The 17,567-nt window shown below is 44.6% G+C and overlaps 1 protein-coding gene across 1 annotated transcript in view; it reads left to right on the top strand.

Moving 5' to 3' along the window:
- The window catches only part of TSPAN32 (tetraspanin 32), a 128,258-nt gene that overhangs the window by 30,431 nt on the left and 80,260 nt on the right, over nucleotides 1-17,567 (top strand). The window contains exons 2-3 of the mRNA XM_077292687.1: nucleotides 7,683-7,797; nucleotides 12,718-12,815. Of these exons, the coding sequence (XP_077148802.1) occupies nucleotides 7,683-7,797; nucleotides 12,718-12,815 (213 nt within the window). The remainder of the gene's footprint in view (nucleotides 1-7,682; nucleotides 7,798-12,717; nucleotides 12,816-17,567) is intronic.

The following is a 17,567-nucleotide window of genomic DNA, read 5'->3' as shown; positions in this document are numbered from 1 at the left end:
AGTCTTGGGAGGACTGGAGATTGCGTGAGAGAATACATTGGGAGATATACAGAGGAGACAGGCTATAGATGGTGTCACGGGTTACTTCTCCGGTATCACACAATCAACAGAGCAAGAGAATAGTGAACAATTCCAAGACCTTTATTTAGGCAAAACACGAAAGGTCCATATATACGATCCATCACACAAAGGATAAAATATTCCAGAACACAATTGCATTTCAGTAACAGGATAAAAGTCCAACAATCCAGCACAGAGGATAACAGTCCATATTCCCTTCTTTCTCTCTGATATGCTCTTCACATCATGGTTCCACATCAGACTGACCTCTGTGTCTCACCTCCCTGATATTTACAAATCTCCCCCCTCATTCACAGGCCAGGAGGGGGAAGGTCTTAAGGCCCCGTCTCACATAGCGAGATCGCTAGCGAGATCGCTGCTGAGTCACAAGTTTTGTGACGCAACAGCGACCTCCATAGCGATCTCGCTATGTGTGACACGTACCAGCGATCAGGCCCCTGCTGCGAGATCGCTGGTCGTGTCGGAATGGCCTGGACCTTTTTTTGGTCGTTGAGGCCCCGCTGACATCGCTGAATCGGTGTGTGTGACACCGATCCAGCGATGTCTTCACTGGTAACCAGGGTAAACATCGGGTTACTAAGCGCAGGGCCGCGCTTAGTAACCCGATGTTTACCCTGGTTACCAAAAAAAACAAACAGTACATACTCGCCTTTCGGTGTCCAGGTCCCTTGCCGTCTGCTTCCTGCTCTCACTGACTGCCGGCCGTACAGTGAGAAGTGAGAGCACAGCAGTGACGTCACCGCTGCGCTCTGCTCTCACTGTACGGCGAGACTCAGTCAGAGCAGGAAGCAGACGGCAAGGGACCTGGACACCGAAAGGCGAGTATGTACTGTTTGTTTTTTTTGGTAACCAGGGTAAACATCGGGTTACTAAGCGCGGCCCTGCGCTTAGTAACCCGATGTTTACCCTGGTTACCCGGGTGCTGCAGGGGGACTTCGGCATCGTTGAAGACAGTTTCAACGATGCCGAAGTCGTTCCCCTGATCGTTGGTCGCTGGAGAGAGCTGTCTGTGTGACAGCTCCCCAGCGACCACACAGCGACTTACCAACGATCACGGCCAGGTCGTATCGCTGGTCGTGATCGTTGGTAAATCGCTTAGTGAGACGGGGCCTTTAGGGGCTCATTGTGTCAACAAGCTAGGTCAACATGGCACTAGCATATTAACAAACAACATTATTCACTGACCCTGTGGAGAGATAACAATACAGAACTGTGGGGAGAATATCAGATGGCAAATAACAACTCAACACCATGAAAATAAGTAAAATAGAAATATACACAAAATGATACCCACATAGCATATCACACCATCACAACCTCTCCCCCTCATAATAAGTGAGCACGCCATTAGGTCTACACAGACCTCTGGCCTGCTCACTTTAGTCCACTTTGCTCCACTGTTTATAGTTCCTTGTACAGTGGCAGGGGTTGCAATAATCATGAGCACTTGTTGTCCATAAATTCCCGGGTCCTGGCTTTATGGTCATACCAGGCTTTTTGACTGGACTGGGCCGTTCGCTGATGTTCATTAGCCAAGGTAGCTAGCTGGGCGAGACAGTCTCTGAACTCTAGAACGTAGGGAATGATGGGCATTACGGTATCTGCGATATCTCCCTCCAATTGTTCTTTCAAAAGAAGGAGTGGCCCACGGACCTTCTGCTCCCACAAAATGACTTTGCAACTCCCCAATGTCATTTCCAGGGAGGATATCTGCAGGAAGTCCTCCCATAACGCCAATCCAACACAGTTTTTCTCCAAAACCGAAATCCAAACGTACCAAAGCTCTCTGTATATATTTGCGGACACCCCCCGCCAGGACAATGGGAATTCCCGGGCCCTAGTGAATTGCCTCGGGTCAAACCACACGGGGGTCAGCGATAGTCAGGAATGCCCCTGTGTCTCTAAATCCCGACACTTTGTGTCCATCAATTAAGACATCCTGCAGGTGGCAATGCCGTTGCTGTGTATTTCTGATGGACAAAGGCCGGAGTCCATATACTCCAGGAAGGGTATCAATGGTGCTGTGGTCGGTGGTCCACTCTGGTGGGGGTGGTGGTTCCTTTTCCTCAGGCGGGATGGAGTGCACAAGATGCACTGGACAAGGTGGGGCTGCGTGGGGCTCCCTCCGAATCCTTGAGGGACAGCCAGACTGCAAAGGTCCAGGTTGCCCACACCCGTAACATCTCCTCTCTGTGATACCCTCAGGTCGTGGTCGGAACTGTTGGGGCCCTGGATTGTGAGCTGTGATTGTCATCGGCCTGCGGCTGGGTGGAGGGGCAGATATAATCGGAGGGGGACAGGGCACGTTCAAAGGCCGTGGTTCATTGTCCAGAAGCCTCCTCCATTGCGGTCGGATAGTAAGGGCTTCATCGGCCAGGGCTGCAGCTCTATCCACGGTGCACGGCGTGCACTCCCGGACCCATTTCCGTACCTCTGTGGGGCACTTGGCAAGAAATTGTTCTATAAGGAATGCCTGTATAACATCTTCCACAGTAAAGGCGTTTTCTGCTTCCAGCCATCTCCGACATGCTTGGGACATCTTATGTGCATACATCCTAAATGATCCCCCTGTAGTGCATAGGAGGTCTCGGAACTTGGCCCTATATGAGTCTGGGGTGATAGCATGGTAATCCAGGATAGTCTGCTTTACAATGTTATAATCCCGATTCCGCTGTGAGTCAATGGTTCGGTAAGCCTCCGCCAGGCTACCGTTCAGGAGTCCCACTAACAAATGCATCCAGCCAGAGTGGGGCACCTCCATCACAGCACACTGCTGCTCAAAGTCCTTGAAGAACCCCTCCACATCTCCGGAAGCCTCATCAAATGGCTTAAACTCTGTCCAGGTGATCCGTACAGACTCCCGGATCGTGGGGTTTACATTCCACATTGCATTACTCCCTCTTTCAAGCTCCATTGATTCTTGTCTCCGCTGTGCCCGGCAGGCAGCCTCCTCCTTGTACTCCTGAGAGACGCCTGGGCCCAGAACCGCCATCTGTTCTTCGTAGCACACCACCCACTGGCTTTTTGGGGTGGAGGTCCTCGTCTCCAGTGCTCATCCTTCAGACATATGGGAGTAGGTGGTCTGGCTAGCACCCACCAGTAGATCGATTAAGGCTTCTTCAGTCAGTCCCTGGTAGTTCAGGCCCAGGTCTCTGGCTCTCTCCTGTAAACTGGATACAGTCCAATTTCTGTACTCACTCTGTGTGTGGTTCTCCATTAGGTTACGCTCTGTTGATCCCACTGCTTGCCACCAGTTGTCACGGGTTCCTTCTCTGGTATCACACAATCAACAGAGCAAGAGAATAGTGAACAATTCCAAGACCTTTATTTAGGCAAAACATGAAAGGTCCATATATACGATCCATCACACAAAGGATAAAATATTCCAGAACACGATTGCATTTCAGTAACAGGATAAAAGTCCAACAATCCAGCACAGAGGATAACAGTCCATATTCCCTTCTTTCTCCCTGATATGCTCTTCACATCATGGTTCCACATCAGACTGACCTCTGTGTCTCACCTCCCTGATATTTACAAATCTCCCCCCTCATTCTCAGGCCAGGAGGGGGAAGGTCTCAGGGGCTCATTGTGTCAACAAGCTAGGTCAACATGGCATTAGCATATTAACAAACAACATTATTCACTGACCCTGTGGAGAGATAACAATACAGAACTGTGGGGAGAATATCAATCGGCAAATAACAACTCAACACCATGAAAATAAGTAAAATAGAAATATACACAAAATGATACCCACATAGCATATCACACCATCACAGATGGCTTTGTGGGTCAGTATTAGTGGTTTGAACTGGATACATTGAGGAATTGGGAGCCAGTGAAGAGATTTGCAGAGGGGAGAAGCAGCGGAGTAGTGAGGAAAGAGATGAATTAGACAGGCAGCAGAGTTAAGGAAGTACTGGAGAGGTGTGAGAGTGTTCGCAGGACGGCCACAGAAGAGGATGTTGCAGTAGTCGAGACGGGAGATGATGAGGGCATGCAGAAGCATTTTAGTAGATTGAGGATTGAGGAAAGGAAGGATTCTGGAAATATTTTTGAGCTGGAAGTGACAGAGGATGTAAAGAGTTTGGTTGTGTGGATTGAAGGACAGGACAGAGTCAAGGGTTACTCCGGGGCAGCGGATTTCCGATACAGGGGAAAGCGTGATGTAATTTATTGTGTTAGATAGATCAGGTTTAAAAGATACGTGAGATGGAGGAAAAATGATGAGTTCAGGTTTGTCCACATTTAGTTTGAGGAAGCGAGACGAGAAGAAGGAGGATGTGGCTGATAGCCACTCTGGAGTTCTGAAGAGAGGAGAGATGACGTCTTTGCCCGAGTGGTATATCTGAGTGTCATCGGCGTATAGGTGGTACTGGAAGCCATGGGACTTTTAGTTCTCCCAGGCCAATGGTATAGATGGAGAAGAGTATGGGTCCTAGGACAGAGCCTTGAGGGACTCCAACAGAGAGAGGGCAGGATGAGGAGTTAGTGTGGCAGTGGGAGACTCGATTGCCACGGTACTCAGCGTGAGGACGCGTGATTGGTGCACCGTACCTATACTGCTTTTTGCGGGAACGCAGCACCTGTAAAGCAGTATATGTAAGGCGTATGTCGGCAAGGGGTTAAGCCACCAACTATTTATTCAATTAACACAATTAGTGATGAGCGAATATACTTGTTACTCGAGATTTCTTGAGCATGCTCGGGGGTCCTCCGAGTATTTTTTAGTGCTCAGAGATTTAGTTTTTCTTGCCACAGCTGAATGATTTACATCTGATAGCCAGCATAAGTACATGTGGGGGTTGCCTAGCAACCAGGCATCACTAAACACAATGAAAAGAGTACTTTTCGCACAATATCAGGTGATGGCGTACTACTGGCCATCACTCTCAAAGCAACACAAAATGTCACACAGGCCCTAATGGGGGTCGACGATCCTGGCAACTAGGCCGCATGTCACATATTGATGAGTTATTAGGTACACTCATCAAACTGGTAGCATATGTCCCCTTAAACATGGCTCCAGCCCCCACTTTGTACCGTATGTCTACAGTAGAAGCGACGGCTCAGTCGCACGTCCCTTAGTTGCTGCCTAGTTGTCTCTCTCTCTGCCCCGGTTCTGCTCGCTCAGCTTAGCTCTCCCAACTCTGTTCCCCCTGGGTCTTTACTTGGATCTGGTCTCTTGGCTCCTTTTGCTCGGATCTGGTCCCTCGACTCCTTTACTCAGATCTGGTCTCTCTTGCCTCCTTTACTCAGATCTGGTGTCTCGACTCCTTTACTTGGATCTGCTCTTTCATAAAGGCAGATATACAGTTACGTCCATATATATTTGGACAGAGACAACATTTTTCTAATTTTGGTTATAGACATTACCACAATGAATTTTAAACAAAACAATTCAGATGCAGTTGAAGTTCGGACTTTCAGCTTTCTTTTGAGGGTATCCACATTAAAATTGGATGAAGGGTTTAGGAGTTTCAGCTCCTTAGCATGTGCCACCCTGTTTTTAAAGGGACCAAAAGTAATTGGACAGATTAAATAATTTTAAATAAAATGTTCATTTTTAGTACTTGGTTGAAAACCCTTTGTTGGCAACGACTGCCTTAAGTCTTGAACTCATGGACATCACCAGACGCTGTGTTTCCTCCTTTTTGATGCTCTGCCAGGCCTTCACTGCGGTGGTTTTCAGTTGCTGTTTGTTTGTGGGCCTTTCTGTCTGAATTTTAGTCTATAACAAGTGAAATGCATGCTCAATTGGGTTGAGATCAGGGGACTGACTTGGCCATTCAAGAATATTCCACTTCTTTGCTTTAATAAACTCCTGGGTTGCTTTGGCTTTATGTTTTGGGTCATTGTCCATCTGTAGTATGAAACGACGACCAATCAGTTTGGCTGCATTTGGCTGGATCTGAGCACACAGTATGGCTCTGAAGACCTCAGAATTCATTCTGCTGCTTCTGTCCAGTGTCACATCATCAATAAACACTAGTGACCCAGTGCCACTGGCAGCCATGCATGCCCAAGCCATCACACTGCCTCTGCCGGGTTTTACAGATGATGTGGTATGCTTTGGATCATGAGCTGTACCACCATACTTTTCTCTTTCCATCATTCTGGTAGAGGTTGATCTTGGTTTCATCTGTCCAAAGAATGTTCTTCCAGAACTGTGCTGGCTTTTTTAGATTTTTTTAAGCAAAGTCCAGTCTAGCCTTTTTATTCTTGATGCTTATGAGTGGCTTGCACCGTGCAGTGAACCCTCTGTATTTACTTTCATGCAGTCTTCTCTTTATGGTAGATTTGGATATTGATACGCCTACCTTCGGGAGAGTGTTGGTCACTTGGTTGGCTGTTGTGAAGGGGTTTCTCTTCACCATGGAGATTATTCTGCGATCATCCACCACTGTTGTCTTCCATGGGTGCCCAGGTCTTTTTGCATTGATGAGTTCACCAGTGCTTCCTTTCTTTTTTAGGGTGTACCAAACTAGATTTTGCCACTCCTAATATTGTAGCAATTTCTCGGATAGGTTTTTTCTGTTTTCGCAGCTTAAGGATGGCTTGTTTCACCTGCATGGAGAGCTCCTTTGACCGCATGTTTACTTCACAGCAAAACCTTCCAAATGCAAGCACCACACCTCAAATCAACTCCAGGCCTTTTATCTGCTTAATTGAGAATGACATAACGAAGGGATTGCTCACACCTGTCCAAGAAATAGCCTTGGAGTCAATTGTCCAATTACTTTTGGTCCCTTTAAAAACAGGGTGGCACATGTTAAGGAGCTGAAACTCCTAAACCCTTCATCCAATTTTAATGTGGATACCCTCAAATGAAAGCTGAAAGTCTGAACTTCAACTGCATCTGAATTGTTTTGTTTAAAATTCATTGTGGTAATGTCTAGAACCAAAATTAGAAAAATGTTGTCTCTGTCCAAATATATATGGACGTAACTGTAAGTCAGCTCTCTGTACTGCACATCTGTCCTGCTACAGGTGTGGGCACCAACTCATCCCCTTCACAGCCAAGAGTTTTATAATTACTAACAGAGCCACAGGGAACATGCTCTTCACTTTTATGTTCCTACTAATGCAATGCTTTCTGCTTTCACTTTATTGTCTTTGACCAGCAGATGGCGGTATTCGCTCGCAACCACTCTGTTAGACATCAACTAAAGTTCTCACTTTTCTATCTCCTTACACACACAGCCAGGATTGCTCTCTATTACCAGCTCGATCGGTCCTGTCACATGTCGACTAGCACCTTATTTGCTTCTCCCAATAGAACATTGAGAGAAGCAGGAAATGTTGCAAATAGCATACTTGCAGTCATGTGATACAGCTCGAGCTTGCAATAGAGGGGAAATCAGACAGTGTGCATATTGCAAACTGTCAGGATTTAGCAATCTGCCGAGGCAGAAATTTATGTTCAGACTAGAAAACCACTCTAATGATTACAATTCTATAAGGGAATTTATTGTCCGTACAGCATAAATAAACGTGTGTCTATACTACATAATATAATCTTTGTGTTTAGTGTTTCTACATCATTTATATACTGTAGCTGTGTATGTCTTTTCAATTGGACATTTGTCTGTTTTTAGGTCCTGGCTGTAGGTTGCTGCATTTTGACTGTAATAACTGGCTTCGGTTCTCTCTTCACCGTATTTACCAAGGCCTCTCCCGATGACAATATGATCAGAGACCTGCATTATACCAGTAAGTACTGATGGACAGTCACCTCATTTAGATCATTTTAATTGTAATTACAACTGAACATGAAATATTGTGCATATACTGTATGTGGTATGTGTTACATCATATTGAAGTGCAAACTTTGTGCTGTTTTAGTACAACAACATATTTTTGCAGGTCTGGATTTACTAAGAAAGTAAAATATAGCATTATTATTATTATTATTATTATTAGCAGTGATCAGAGCTCAATATGACCTCATCTGGAAGCTGCAGTTCAGTTTTGGGCACACGTTCAAAGAAAGGATTTCCTAGAGTTAGAAAAGCTAAAAAAGAAGAGTCACAAAACTAGTAAGGGGAAGGAGGATTTTGGTTTTGAGGAAAGACTGAAAGAATTTATTTAGTCTTGACAAGAGACGTCTAGGGGGCGACATGGCTAAGTTAAAGACAGCTGCTTCTCACAAAATTAGAATATCATCACAAAGTTAATTTATTTCAGTTCTTAAATACAAAAAGTGAGACTCATATATGATATATAGTCATTACAAACAGTGATCTATTTCAAGTGTTTATTTCTGTTAATGTTGATGATTGTGGCTTGCAGTCAATAATTACTATTCACCTGTGGAACAGTTTACCTTGGGAGATGGAATCATTGATGGGTTGTTTCTTTTTTTTTAATTAAAATAAGCTTAGATTCTTTTTTTAGAAGAAATAACAAATATACTTATGTAAATGTGTAAAGTTCTTTTCCGAATGTTTGGTTCAGTGGATTGAAAATTTGGATCAGTAGGGAAAGATTATCTCTTCTGTCTGGGGTGGACCAGTTCATGCAGTGTGGTTGTACATATACCCCTTCCTATTTCCTTTTCCATTCCTTAGTTGAACCTGATGGAAATTTACTTATAGCTGTATAAAGTCTTGGGGGTTTTTTGTATTGAGTTTAATTTTGGGATCGTACAATTTTTGTATACATATTACTTATTAAGCTTTATTAACAGTTTTTGGGAAGAAGAAAAAAAATACTGTGCAACATAATTCATTTCAGTGGTGTTTTTTTTGCAATTTGTTTTTACTACCTTTGTACATTTCATGAAAGAATAAATAATTTTTGCTTTTATAACGCTTTGGTATGCTCAGTATAGCTTTCATGCCTTTTTAGTAATAAACTGACAGCCAATCTATTTGGCCTTGCCTTTGTCATGGTCGAATAGGCATATAGACATTACAGACCTGGGGGTCTTTATTAGCCTTTAGCTACCATGACAGCCCATCTGCTTGCTGACATCATCATCATGAGCACCAGTGTGCTAACAGTGGAAAGCCTATGGTCTTCAAGGCATTAAACAGCCGAGATCAGAGTTATCTCTGATCTCAGACATTGCAATAGAATATTGGATGTGTATTACAGCCAGCACATACTGTGTACGGCAAAAGTACAGCTCCTGACCCTGTGTCATTCACTGGATGGAACTGGACATCCCTTTATGAGAATCCGTTGCCAAAATGGATGTGCAATTCCGTCCATGACGTCCAACTGCAGAGCTCAATGTGCACGATAATTGGGAGGTCAGGGGTGATCAGTGGTGATAGCTACTGTATATCTTCAATGTTTGCTCACTCAACATCTATTAAATCTTTGACCAGATTTTAAAGCAGTTGATATATTGCACCTGTGAGCTACAGAAATGGCTCCATGAGTTGAAATCCAGCAAGAGATATTTTACCATTTTACCATGAATAGACAGGCGTTGCTGTGTGCGTGCAGGGTTATAGTTGCCCTGCTGATAACAGATTGTCGTTATAGATGTAACTTAATCAGGAAATATATGACGGACAGATTAGTACATAATCTACCAGGACCCACCACTCCACCCAGATATGTTATCTACTGTTTGTGTGAAAAGAGTCCTGCATGGAGCTCTGCCCGGAGCATGCTAGGTTTTTGTTCCTTTTAGATGGACAGATTTCTGGCCATAAATGAGTTCCAGTTGACAATACAGAAGCTTTCTGCCATTTGTTTAACTCCTTCCCTGTTGGGTGAGGCCATATTACGACTGGCAGTTGTTAGCTGTGTTATAAAGCCAACATGTTAATCTAATAGCAGTGATCAGAGCTAGCTTCAATTACTGCTGTTTAGACACTTAAAAGTCATCCATCAATCTTTGACAGCAACATGTAAGGGGTTGTATGGGACTTCTCTTTTTTTTTTTTGGTATGGGCCTAAGGGTACCGTCACACTGAGCAACTTTTGAACGAGAACGACAGCGATCCGTGACATTGCAGCGTCCTGGATAGCGATCTCGTTGTGTTTGACACGCAGCAGCGATCAGGATCCTGCTGTGACATCGCTGGTCGGAGCTAGAAGTCCAGAACTTTATTTCGTCGCTGGATCACCCGCTGTCATCGCTGGATCGGTGTGTGTGACACCGATCCAGCGATGTGTTCGCTTGTAACCAGGGTAAACATCGGGTTACTAAGCGCAGGGCCGCGCTTAGTAACCCGATGTTTACCCTGGTTACCATTGTAAATGTAAAAAAAAACCAGTACATACTTACATTCCGGTGTCTGTCACGTCCCTCGCCGTCAGCTTCCCGCACTGACTGTAAGCGCCGGCCATAAAGTAAAAGCAGAGCACAGCGGTGACATCACCGCTGTGCTGTGCTTTACGGCCGGCACTGACATAGTCAGTGCGGGAAGCTGACGGCGAGGGACGTGGCAGACACCGGAATGTAAGTATGTACTGTTTTTTTTTTTTTACATTTACAATGGTAACCAGGGTAAACATCGGGTTACTAAGAGTGGCCCTGCGCTTAGTAACCCGATGTTTACCCTGCTTACCCGGGGACTTCGGCATCGTTGGTCGCTGGAGAGCTGTCTGTGTGACAGCTCTCCAGCGACCACACAACGACTTACCAACGATCACTGCCAGGTCGTATCGCTGGTCGTGATCGTTGGTAAATCGTTTAGTGTAAGGGTACCTTAAGAATTTACCCATATGTACTTTCTAATTACCTGCCTGTTCTGCCCAGTAACAATCATGGACCACTCCTGCCGAAGATTCTCCTGCTTCCGGTGACATCACATTGACAGAGCAGCTTCTTCTCTTCTAATCTGCTCTGTTGAAGGCGTGTCACTGCCAATGTCATACTGATTGACAACTTGCTCCCTGCTGCTTAACTGTGGGGAGTCAGCTGTCAATTAGGATGGTATCGGCAGTGACGTCCCGTTGATAGAGCTGCTCTGATGAGGTAACAGGAGAGTCACCGCCTTTGTCGAAACAAATCGTCACCAGCCAAAATAGGCAGGTAGTTAGCAACTGCCTGCCAGTAAGTCCTTAGCCACATACAAAAAATTAGCAAAAGTCACAGAAAACTTCTTTAAATAACCAGTGACACTCATCACACTCAATGACCCCCGATAAGTAATCGCAGGATCGCAATGAGTGGCCTGTTGAAGGCCCTATCACCTCCACCATGGCACGCCTAAGAACCTTATCCTTGGGTTAGGATTCATAGTTGACCATGATTTTTTTTTACGTTTGTGATTATCATGCAAACCTGATTGCAGATTCTCTTGGAATATTGAAAAAATGTTAAAAGTAAAAAAAAAAAAAAATCAAACAAACATACAAGTTTCAATCACCTTCCTTTTCCCAATATAAAAATAAAGAAGTTAAAAAAAGTAAAACAAAAATAAACGTTTGTGGTATCGCCACATATGCAGAAGTCAGATCTATGAAAATAGATATTGTAATTATTCAACTCATAAGGCAATCACTGTTTTTTTTTTTTAATTGTAACACCAGAATTGCCATTTTTCTATTGCCACTAATCTTCCAAAATATACAAAAAGGTAATAAAAACATTGTATTAACCCCAAATTGATATAAAGGAAAACTAGAGAACATAATGCAAGAAACAAGTCCCAAATACAACTCCGTAATAAAGTAAGGGTGTCAGAAAATTGTGGCTTAAACCAATTTTTTATTTTATTTTGGCTCTGATTTTTTTTTACCACTTAAGTAATTTAAAAACTATATTAACAAGTTAGGTATTGTTGTAACCAAACTAATCTGAAGAAACATAATACCAGGTCGGGTATACAGCACAATGAATGTCAGAAAACAAAACCCCAAACACAATGGAAGAATTTATTTCTCTTTCACCATTTCACACCACAAAGATTTATTTTTTTTAGCACAATTTATGATAAAATTAATGTTGGTATTCAGTTATGGCTCTTGGAAAAAAGGGGACGAAAATGCAAAAATTAAAAAAAGGAAAGAAAATTGGAAGCGGTTAACGGTCTTACTCACATGGTCCAATACAAACTGTGTGGGTCAGAATGATCATTCCAACTTTTGTTTTGCCGACATTCAGGGTGGATATTTTTGGTAAGACATCCCCTATTTAGGTGGAGCAACGTGCTGCCGATAAGGATGATTTTTATGCCGGCGTATACGGTCCAATTAGAGTTTTTTGGGCCAATGATTGGGGACATGTGTTCTTATGAGCTCACGTTCATCCAATATGAAACGGACCTTTAGTACTTTTTCACATAGCGTTTCGTTTTTTTTCCAAGGAGTGTTTTGCAGTACCAGCAAAGTGAATGCGATTTCTGACATCTCACACCCCCGCTGCTTATTTTTTCCTTGCAGATTTCAACTATCAAATCATTTTTCCAAATCTGCTGCGTCAATTCTTTCAGCGTTTTTGAAGCTTTTATCATCCTTTCACATGAATGGGAAAAAAATGCAAGAAAAAACGCATCAAAATCACGCAGGTTTCACAAAGCATTTCAAAGCGTTTTTCGTACCAATGATTTTGCTGCAGAAAAATCTCCTGCAAATACTCAACGTGTGCATGTAGCCTAAGCCTGGTTGCATAAACTGTATGAACAGATATAGTAGATTTCTGTAATTAATTCGCTCTTCTTTCCCCAGTGGTTCTGTATGGCAGCTTTGTATGTGGGCTACTCATTCTTACCCTCCTGCTCAGCACCATCGCGGTTATCCGGGAATCCCAGCACCTCATGGCAACTGTAAGTGTCAAACATTTGGGAAGGGATAGGGATGAACTCACAGCAAAAATAAATGCTGTCAATTTAATGGAATTTTTTTATTTTAAATCCTATATATAAGTTATATATATCAAACTACTGCTAATAGCACTAATTGTTCTCATTTATATGTATGTTAAGGTCACTGGAGGGATACCGAACTGGGAATGTAAGATATAAAGTAGTAATCAAAAGTGTGGAGAAAATTGTCAGACTTCTGAAATTGCTGATAACCATAAACCATAAATTGCATTGAAGTACACAGTAATGTAGATAAACACAAGACATTGGTTTTCTTCCCATAAATATCTATATATATAATTGTCTAAGGGGTACTTCCGTCTGTCTTTCTGTCTGTCTTTCTGTCAGCAACTTCCGTCACGGAAATCCCGCGTCGCTAATTGGTCTTGCCAGCTACCTGTCATGGCTGCCACGACCAATCAGTGACGGGCACAGTCCGATTAGTCCCTCCCTACTCCCCTGCAGTCAGTGCCCGGCGCCCGCTCGCTCCATAATCTCCTCCGGTCACCGCTCACACAGGGTTAATGCCAGCGGTGACGGACCGCGTTATGCCGCGGGTTACGCACTCCGTTACCGCTGCTATTAACCCTGTGTGTCCCCAACGTTTTACTATTGATGCTGCCTATGTAGCATCAATAGTAAAAAAAATCTAATGTTAAAAATAATAATAAAAAAAAAACCTGATATACTCACCCTCTGTAGTCCGACGATGCGCTCGCGCCTTCCGCCAGCTTCCGGTCCCAGAGATGCATTGCGAAATTACCCAGAAGACTTAGCGGTCTCGCAAGACCGCTAAGTCTTCTGGGTAATTTCGCAATGCATCCTGGGAACGGAAGATGGCGGCAACCGCGCGAACATCGCCAGAGCGCCGTTGGATCCCAGGGGCTGAGTATGTAACTATTTTTTATTTTAATTCTTTTTTTAACAGGGATATGGTGCCCACACTGCTAAATACTACGTGGGCTGCGTTATATACTACATAGCTGCTATATACTACGTGGGCAGAACTATATACTACATAGCTGCTACAGTGGGGCAAAAAAGTATTTAGTCAGTCAGCAATAGTGCAAGTTCCACCACTTAAAAAGATGAGAGGCGTCTGTAATTTACATCATAGGTAGACCTCAACTATGGGAGACAAACTGAGAAAAAAAAAATCAAGAAAATCACATTGTCTGTTTTTTTATCATTTTATTTGCATATTATGGTGGAAAATAAGTATTTGGTCAGAAACAAAATTTCATCTCAATACTTTGTAATATATCCTTTGTTGGCAATGACAGAGGTCAAACGTTTTCTGTAAGTCTTCACAAGGTTGCCACACACTGTTGTTGGTATGTTGGCCCATTCCTCCATGCAGATCTCCTCTAGAGCAGTGATGTTTTTGGCTTTTCGCTTGGCAACACGGACTTTCAACTCCCTCCAAAGGTTTTCTATAGGGTTGAGATCTGGACACTGGCTAGGCCACTCCAGGACCTTGAAATGCTTCTTACGGAGCCACTCCTTCGTTGCCCTGGCGGTGTGCTTTGGATCATTGTCATGTTGAAAGACCCAGCCACGTTTCATCTTCAATGCCCTTGCTGATGGAAGGAGGTTTGCACTCAAAATCTCACGATACATGGCCCCATTCGTTCTTTCATGTACCCGGATCAGTCATCCTGGCCCCTTTGCAGAGAAACAGCCCCAAAGCATGATGTTTCCACCACCATGCTTTACAGTAGGTATGGTGTTGGATGGATGCAACTCAGTATTCTTTTTCCTCCAAACACGACAAGTTGTGTTTCTACCAAACAGTTCCAGTTTGGTTTCATCAGACCATAGGACATTCTCCCAAAACTCTCTGGATCATCCAAATTTTCTCTAGCAAACTTCATACGGGCCCGGACATGTACTGGCTTAAGCAGTGGGACACGTCTGGCACTGCAGGATCTGAGTCCATGGTGGCGTAGTGTGTTACTTATGGTAGGCCTTGTTACATTGGTCCCAGCTCTCTGCAGTTCATTCACTAGGTCCCCCCGCGTGGTTCTGGGATTTTTGCTCACCGTTCTTGTGATCATTCTGACCCCACGGGGTGGGATTTTGCGTGGAGCCCCAGATCGAGGGAGATTATCAGTGGTCTTGAATGTCTTCCATTTTCTAATTATTGCTCCCACTGTTGATTTCTTCACTCCAAGCTGGTTGGTGTTATGATTTTCCCAATGGCAGGGAAATCAAAAATAACAAACGGACTAGCTCTCGGGTGATGGAAACTAAAGTGACCGTGACCTGAACCTGACACAACACTGGAAGTAGCCGGGGAGTGTTTCCTACGATGCCCTAGACACCACGCGCCAGCCGGAGATCTAACTACCCCTATCAGAGGAATATACAGGCCTGCCTTACCTCCAGAGATGAACCCCAAAAGGAGATAGCAGGCCCCCACAAATATTGACGGTGAGTCAAGAGGAAAAGACATACGTAGGATGAACAGCAGATTTAGCACAGTGAGGTCCGCTTACTAGATAGCAGAAGTACAGGAAAGAGTTACTTCACGGTCAACTTCAAAACACTACTCAAAAACACCATCCTGAAATTACTTTAAAACTCCAGTGACAACTCATGCCACTGGAGTGGCAATTTCAGTCCACGAGAGCTTCCAGCTACAGAGAGTCACATTGCAGATAGCTGGACAAAAAATAGCATTAACTAGGAACAAAATTCAACTTAGCTGAACTGGAACTTGAGGCAGGAGAATGCAACAGAATGCTACTGATACATTGTTGGCCGGCATCAGACCAGCAGCCAAGCAGGCTTAAATAGGAAACTCCCCTAATGGGTGTCAACAGGTGATCAAGGATAGAAGAAGGCAAATAAGTGGCAATACCATAAAACACCACCGGAGGAGCCCACAAACAGAATTCACAACAGTACCCCCCCCTTAAGGAGGGGGCACCGAACCCTCACCAGAACCACCAGGGCGATCTGGATGAGCACTATGGAATGCACGAACCAAATCAGGAGCATGAACATCAGATGCTGTCACCCAAGAATTATCCTCCTGGCCATAGCCTTTCCACTTAACCAGATACTGAAGTTTCCATCTGGAAACACGGGAGTCCAAGATCTTTTCCACCACATACTCCAACTCACCCTCAACCAGCACAGGAGCAGGAGGATCAGCAGACGGAACAACCGGCACCTCATACCTCCGCAATAATGACCGATGAAAAACATTATGAATAGTAAAAGATGCTGGGAGGTCCAAACGAAAGGACACAGGATTGAGAACCTCCAGAATCCTATAAGGGCCGATAAACCGAGGCTTAAACTTAGGAGACGAGACCTTCATAGGAACAAATCGAGAAGACAACCAAACCAGGTCCCCAACACAAAGACGAGGACCGACACGCCGATGACGATTAGTGAACTGTTGAGTCTTCTCCTGGGACAACTTCAGATTGTCCACAACCTGTCCCCAAATCTGATGCATTCTATCAACCACAGCATCTACTCCAGGACAATCCGAAGACTCCAATTGACCGGACGAAAAGCGAGGGTGAAACCCTGAATTACAAAAAAATGGAGAAACCAAAGTGGCAGAACTGGCCCGATTGTTAAGGGCAAACTCTGCCAATGGCAAAAAATCAAGCCAATCGTCCTGATCAGCGGACACAAAACACCTCAAGTAAGTCTCCAAGGTCTGATTAGTACGCTCAGTCTGGCCATTAGTCTGAGGATGGAATGCAGACGAAAACGACAAGTCAATGCCCATCCTGGCACAGAACGCCCGCCAAAATCTAGACACAAACTGAGTACCCCTGTCAGACACTATATTCTCAGGAATACCATGCAAACGCACAACATTCTGAAAAAATAGAGGGACCAGCTCAGAGGAGGAGGGCAATTTGGGCAAAGGTACCAAGTGAACCATCTTGGAAAAACGGTCACACACCACCCAGATGACGGACATCCTACGAGAAACAGGAAGGTCAGAAATAAAGTCCATAGAGATGTGCGTCCAAGGCCTCTTAGGAATAGGCAAGGGCAACAACAACCCGCTGGCCCGGGAACAGCAGGGCTTAGCCCGAGCACAAACATCACAAGACTGCACAAAAATACGTACATCTCGAGACAAGGAAGGCCACCAGAAGGACCTAGACACCAGATCCCTGGTGCCAAAAATTCCAGGATGACCTGCCAACGCGGAAGAGTGAACCTCCGAAATAACTCTACTGGTCCAGTCATCAGGGACAAACAGTCTACCAGGCGGACAGCGATCAGGCCTATCCACCTGAAACTCCTGCAAAGAGCGCCGCAGGTCTGGGGAGACAGCTGACAATATCACCCCATCCTTCAGGATGCCAGTAGGTTCGGAATCACCAGGCGAGTCAGGCTCAAAACTCCTAGAGAGGGCATCCGCCCTCACATTCTTAGACCCAGGCAGATATGAGACCACAAAGTTAAATCGAGAGAAAAACAACGACCAGCGCGCCTGTCTAGGATTCAGACGCCTGGCTGACTCAAGATAAATTAGATTTTTGTGGTCAGTCAAGACCACCACCTGGTGTCTAGCACCCTCAAGCCAATGACGCCACTCCTCAAAGGCCCACTTCATGGCCAAGAGCTCCCGATTTCCAACATCATAATTTCGCTCAGCGGGCGAAAACTTTCGAGAGAAAAACGCACATGGTCTCATCACTGAGCAGTCAGGACCTTTCTGCGACAAAACTGCAC

The sequence above is a fragment of the Ranitomeya variabilis genome, chromosome 2 (genome assembly GCF_051348905.1).
Source record: "Ranitomeya variabilis isolate aRanVar5 chromosome 2, aRanVar5.hap1, whole genome shotgun sequence".
Lineage (NCBI taxonomy): Eukaryota > Metazoa > Chordata > Amphibia > Anura > Dendrobatidae > Ranitomeya > Ranitomeya variabilis.
Note: the sequence above shows the minus strand (reverse complement) of the source record. Positions and strands in the feature narration are given on the sequence as shown.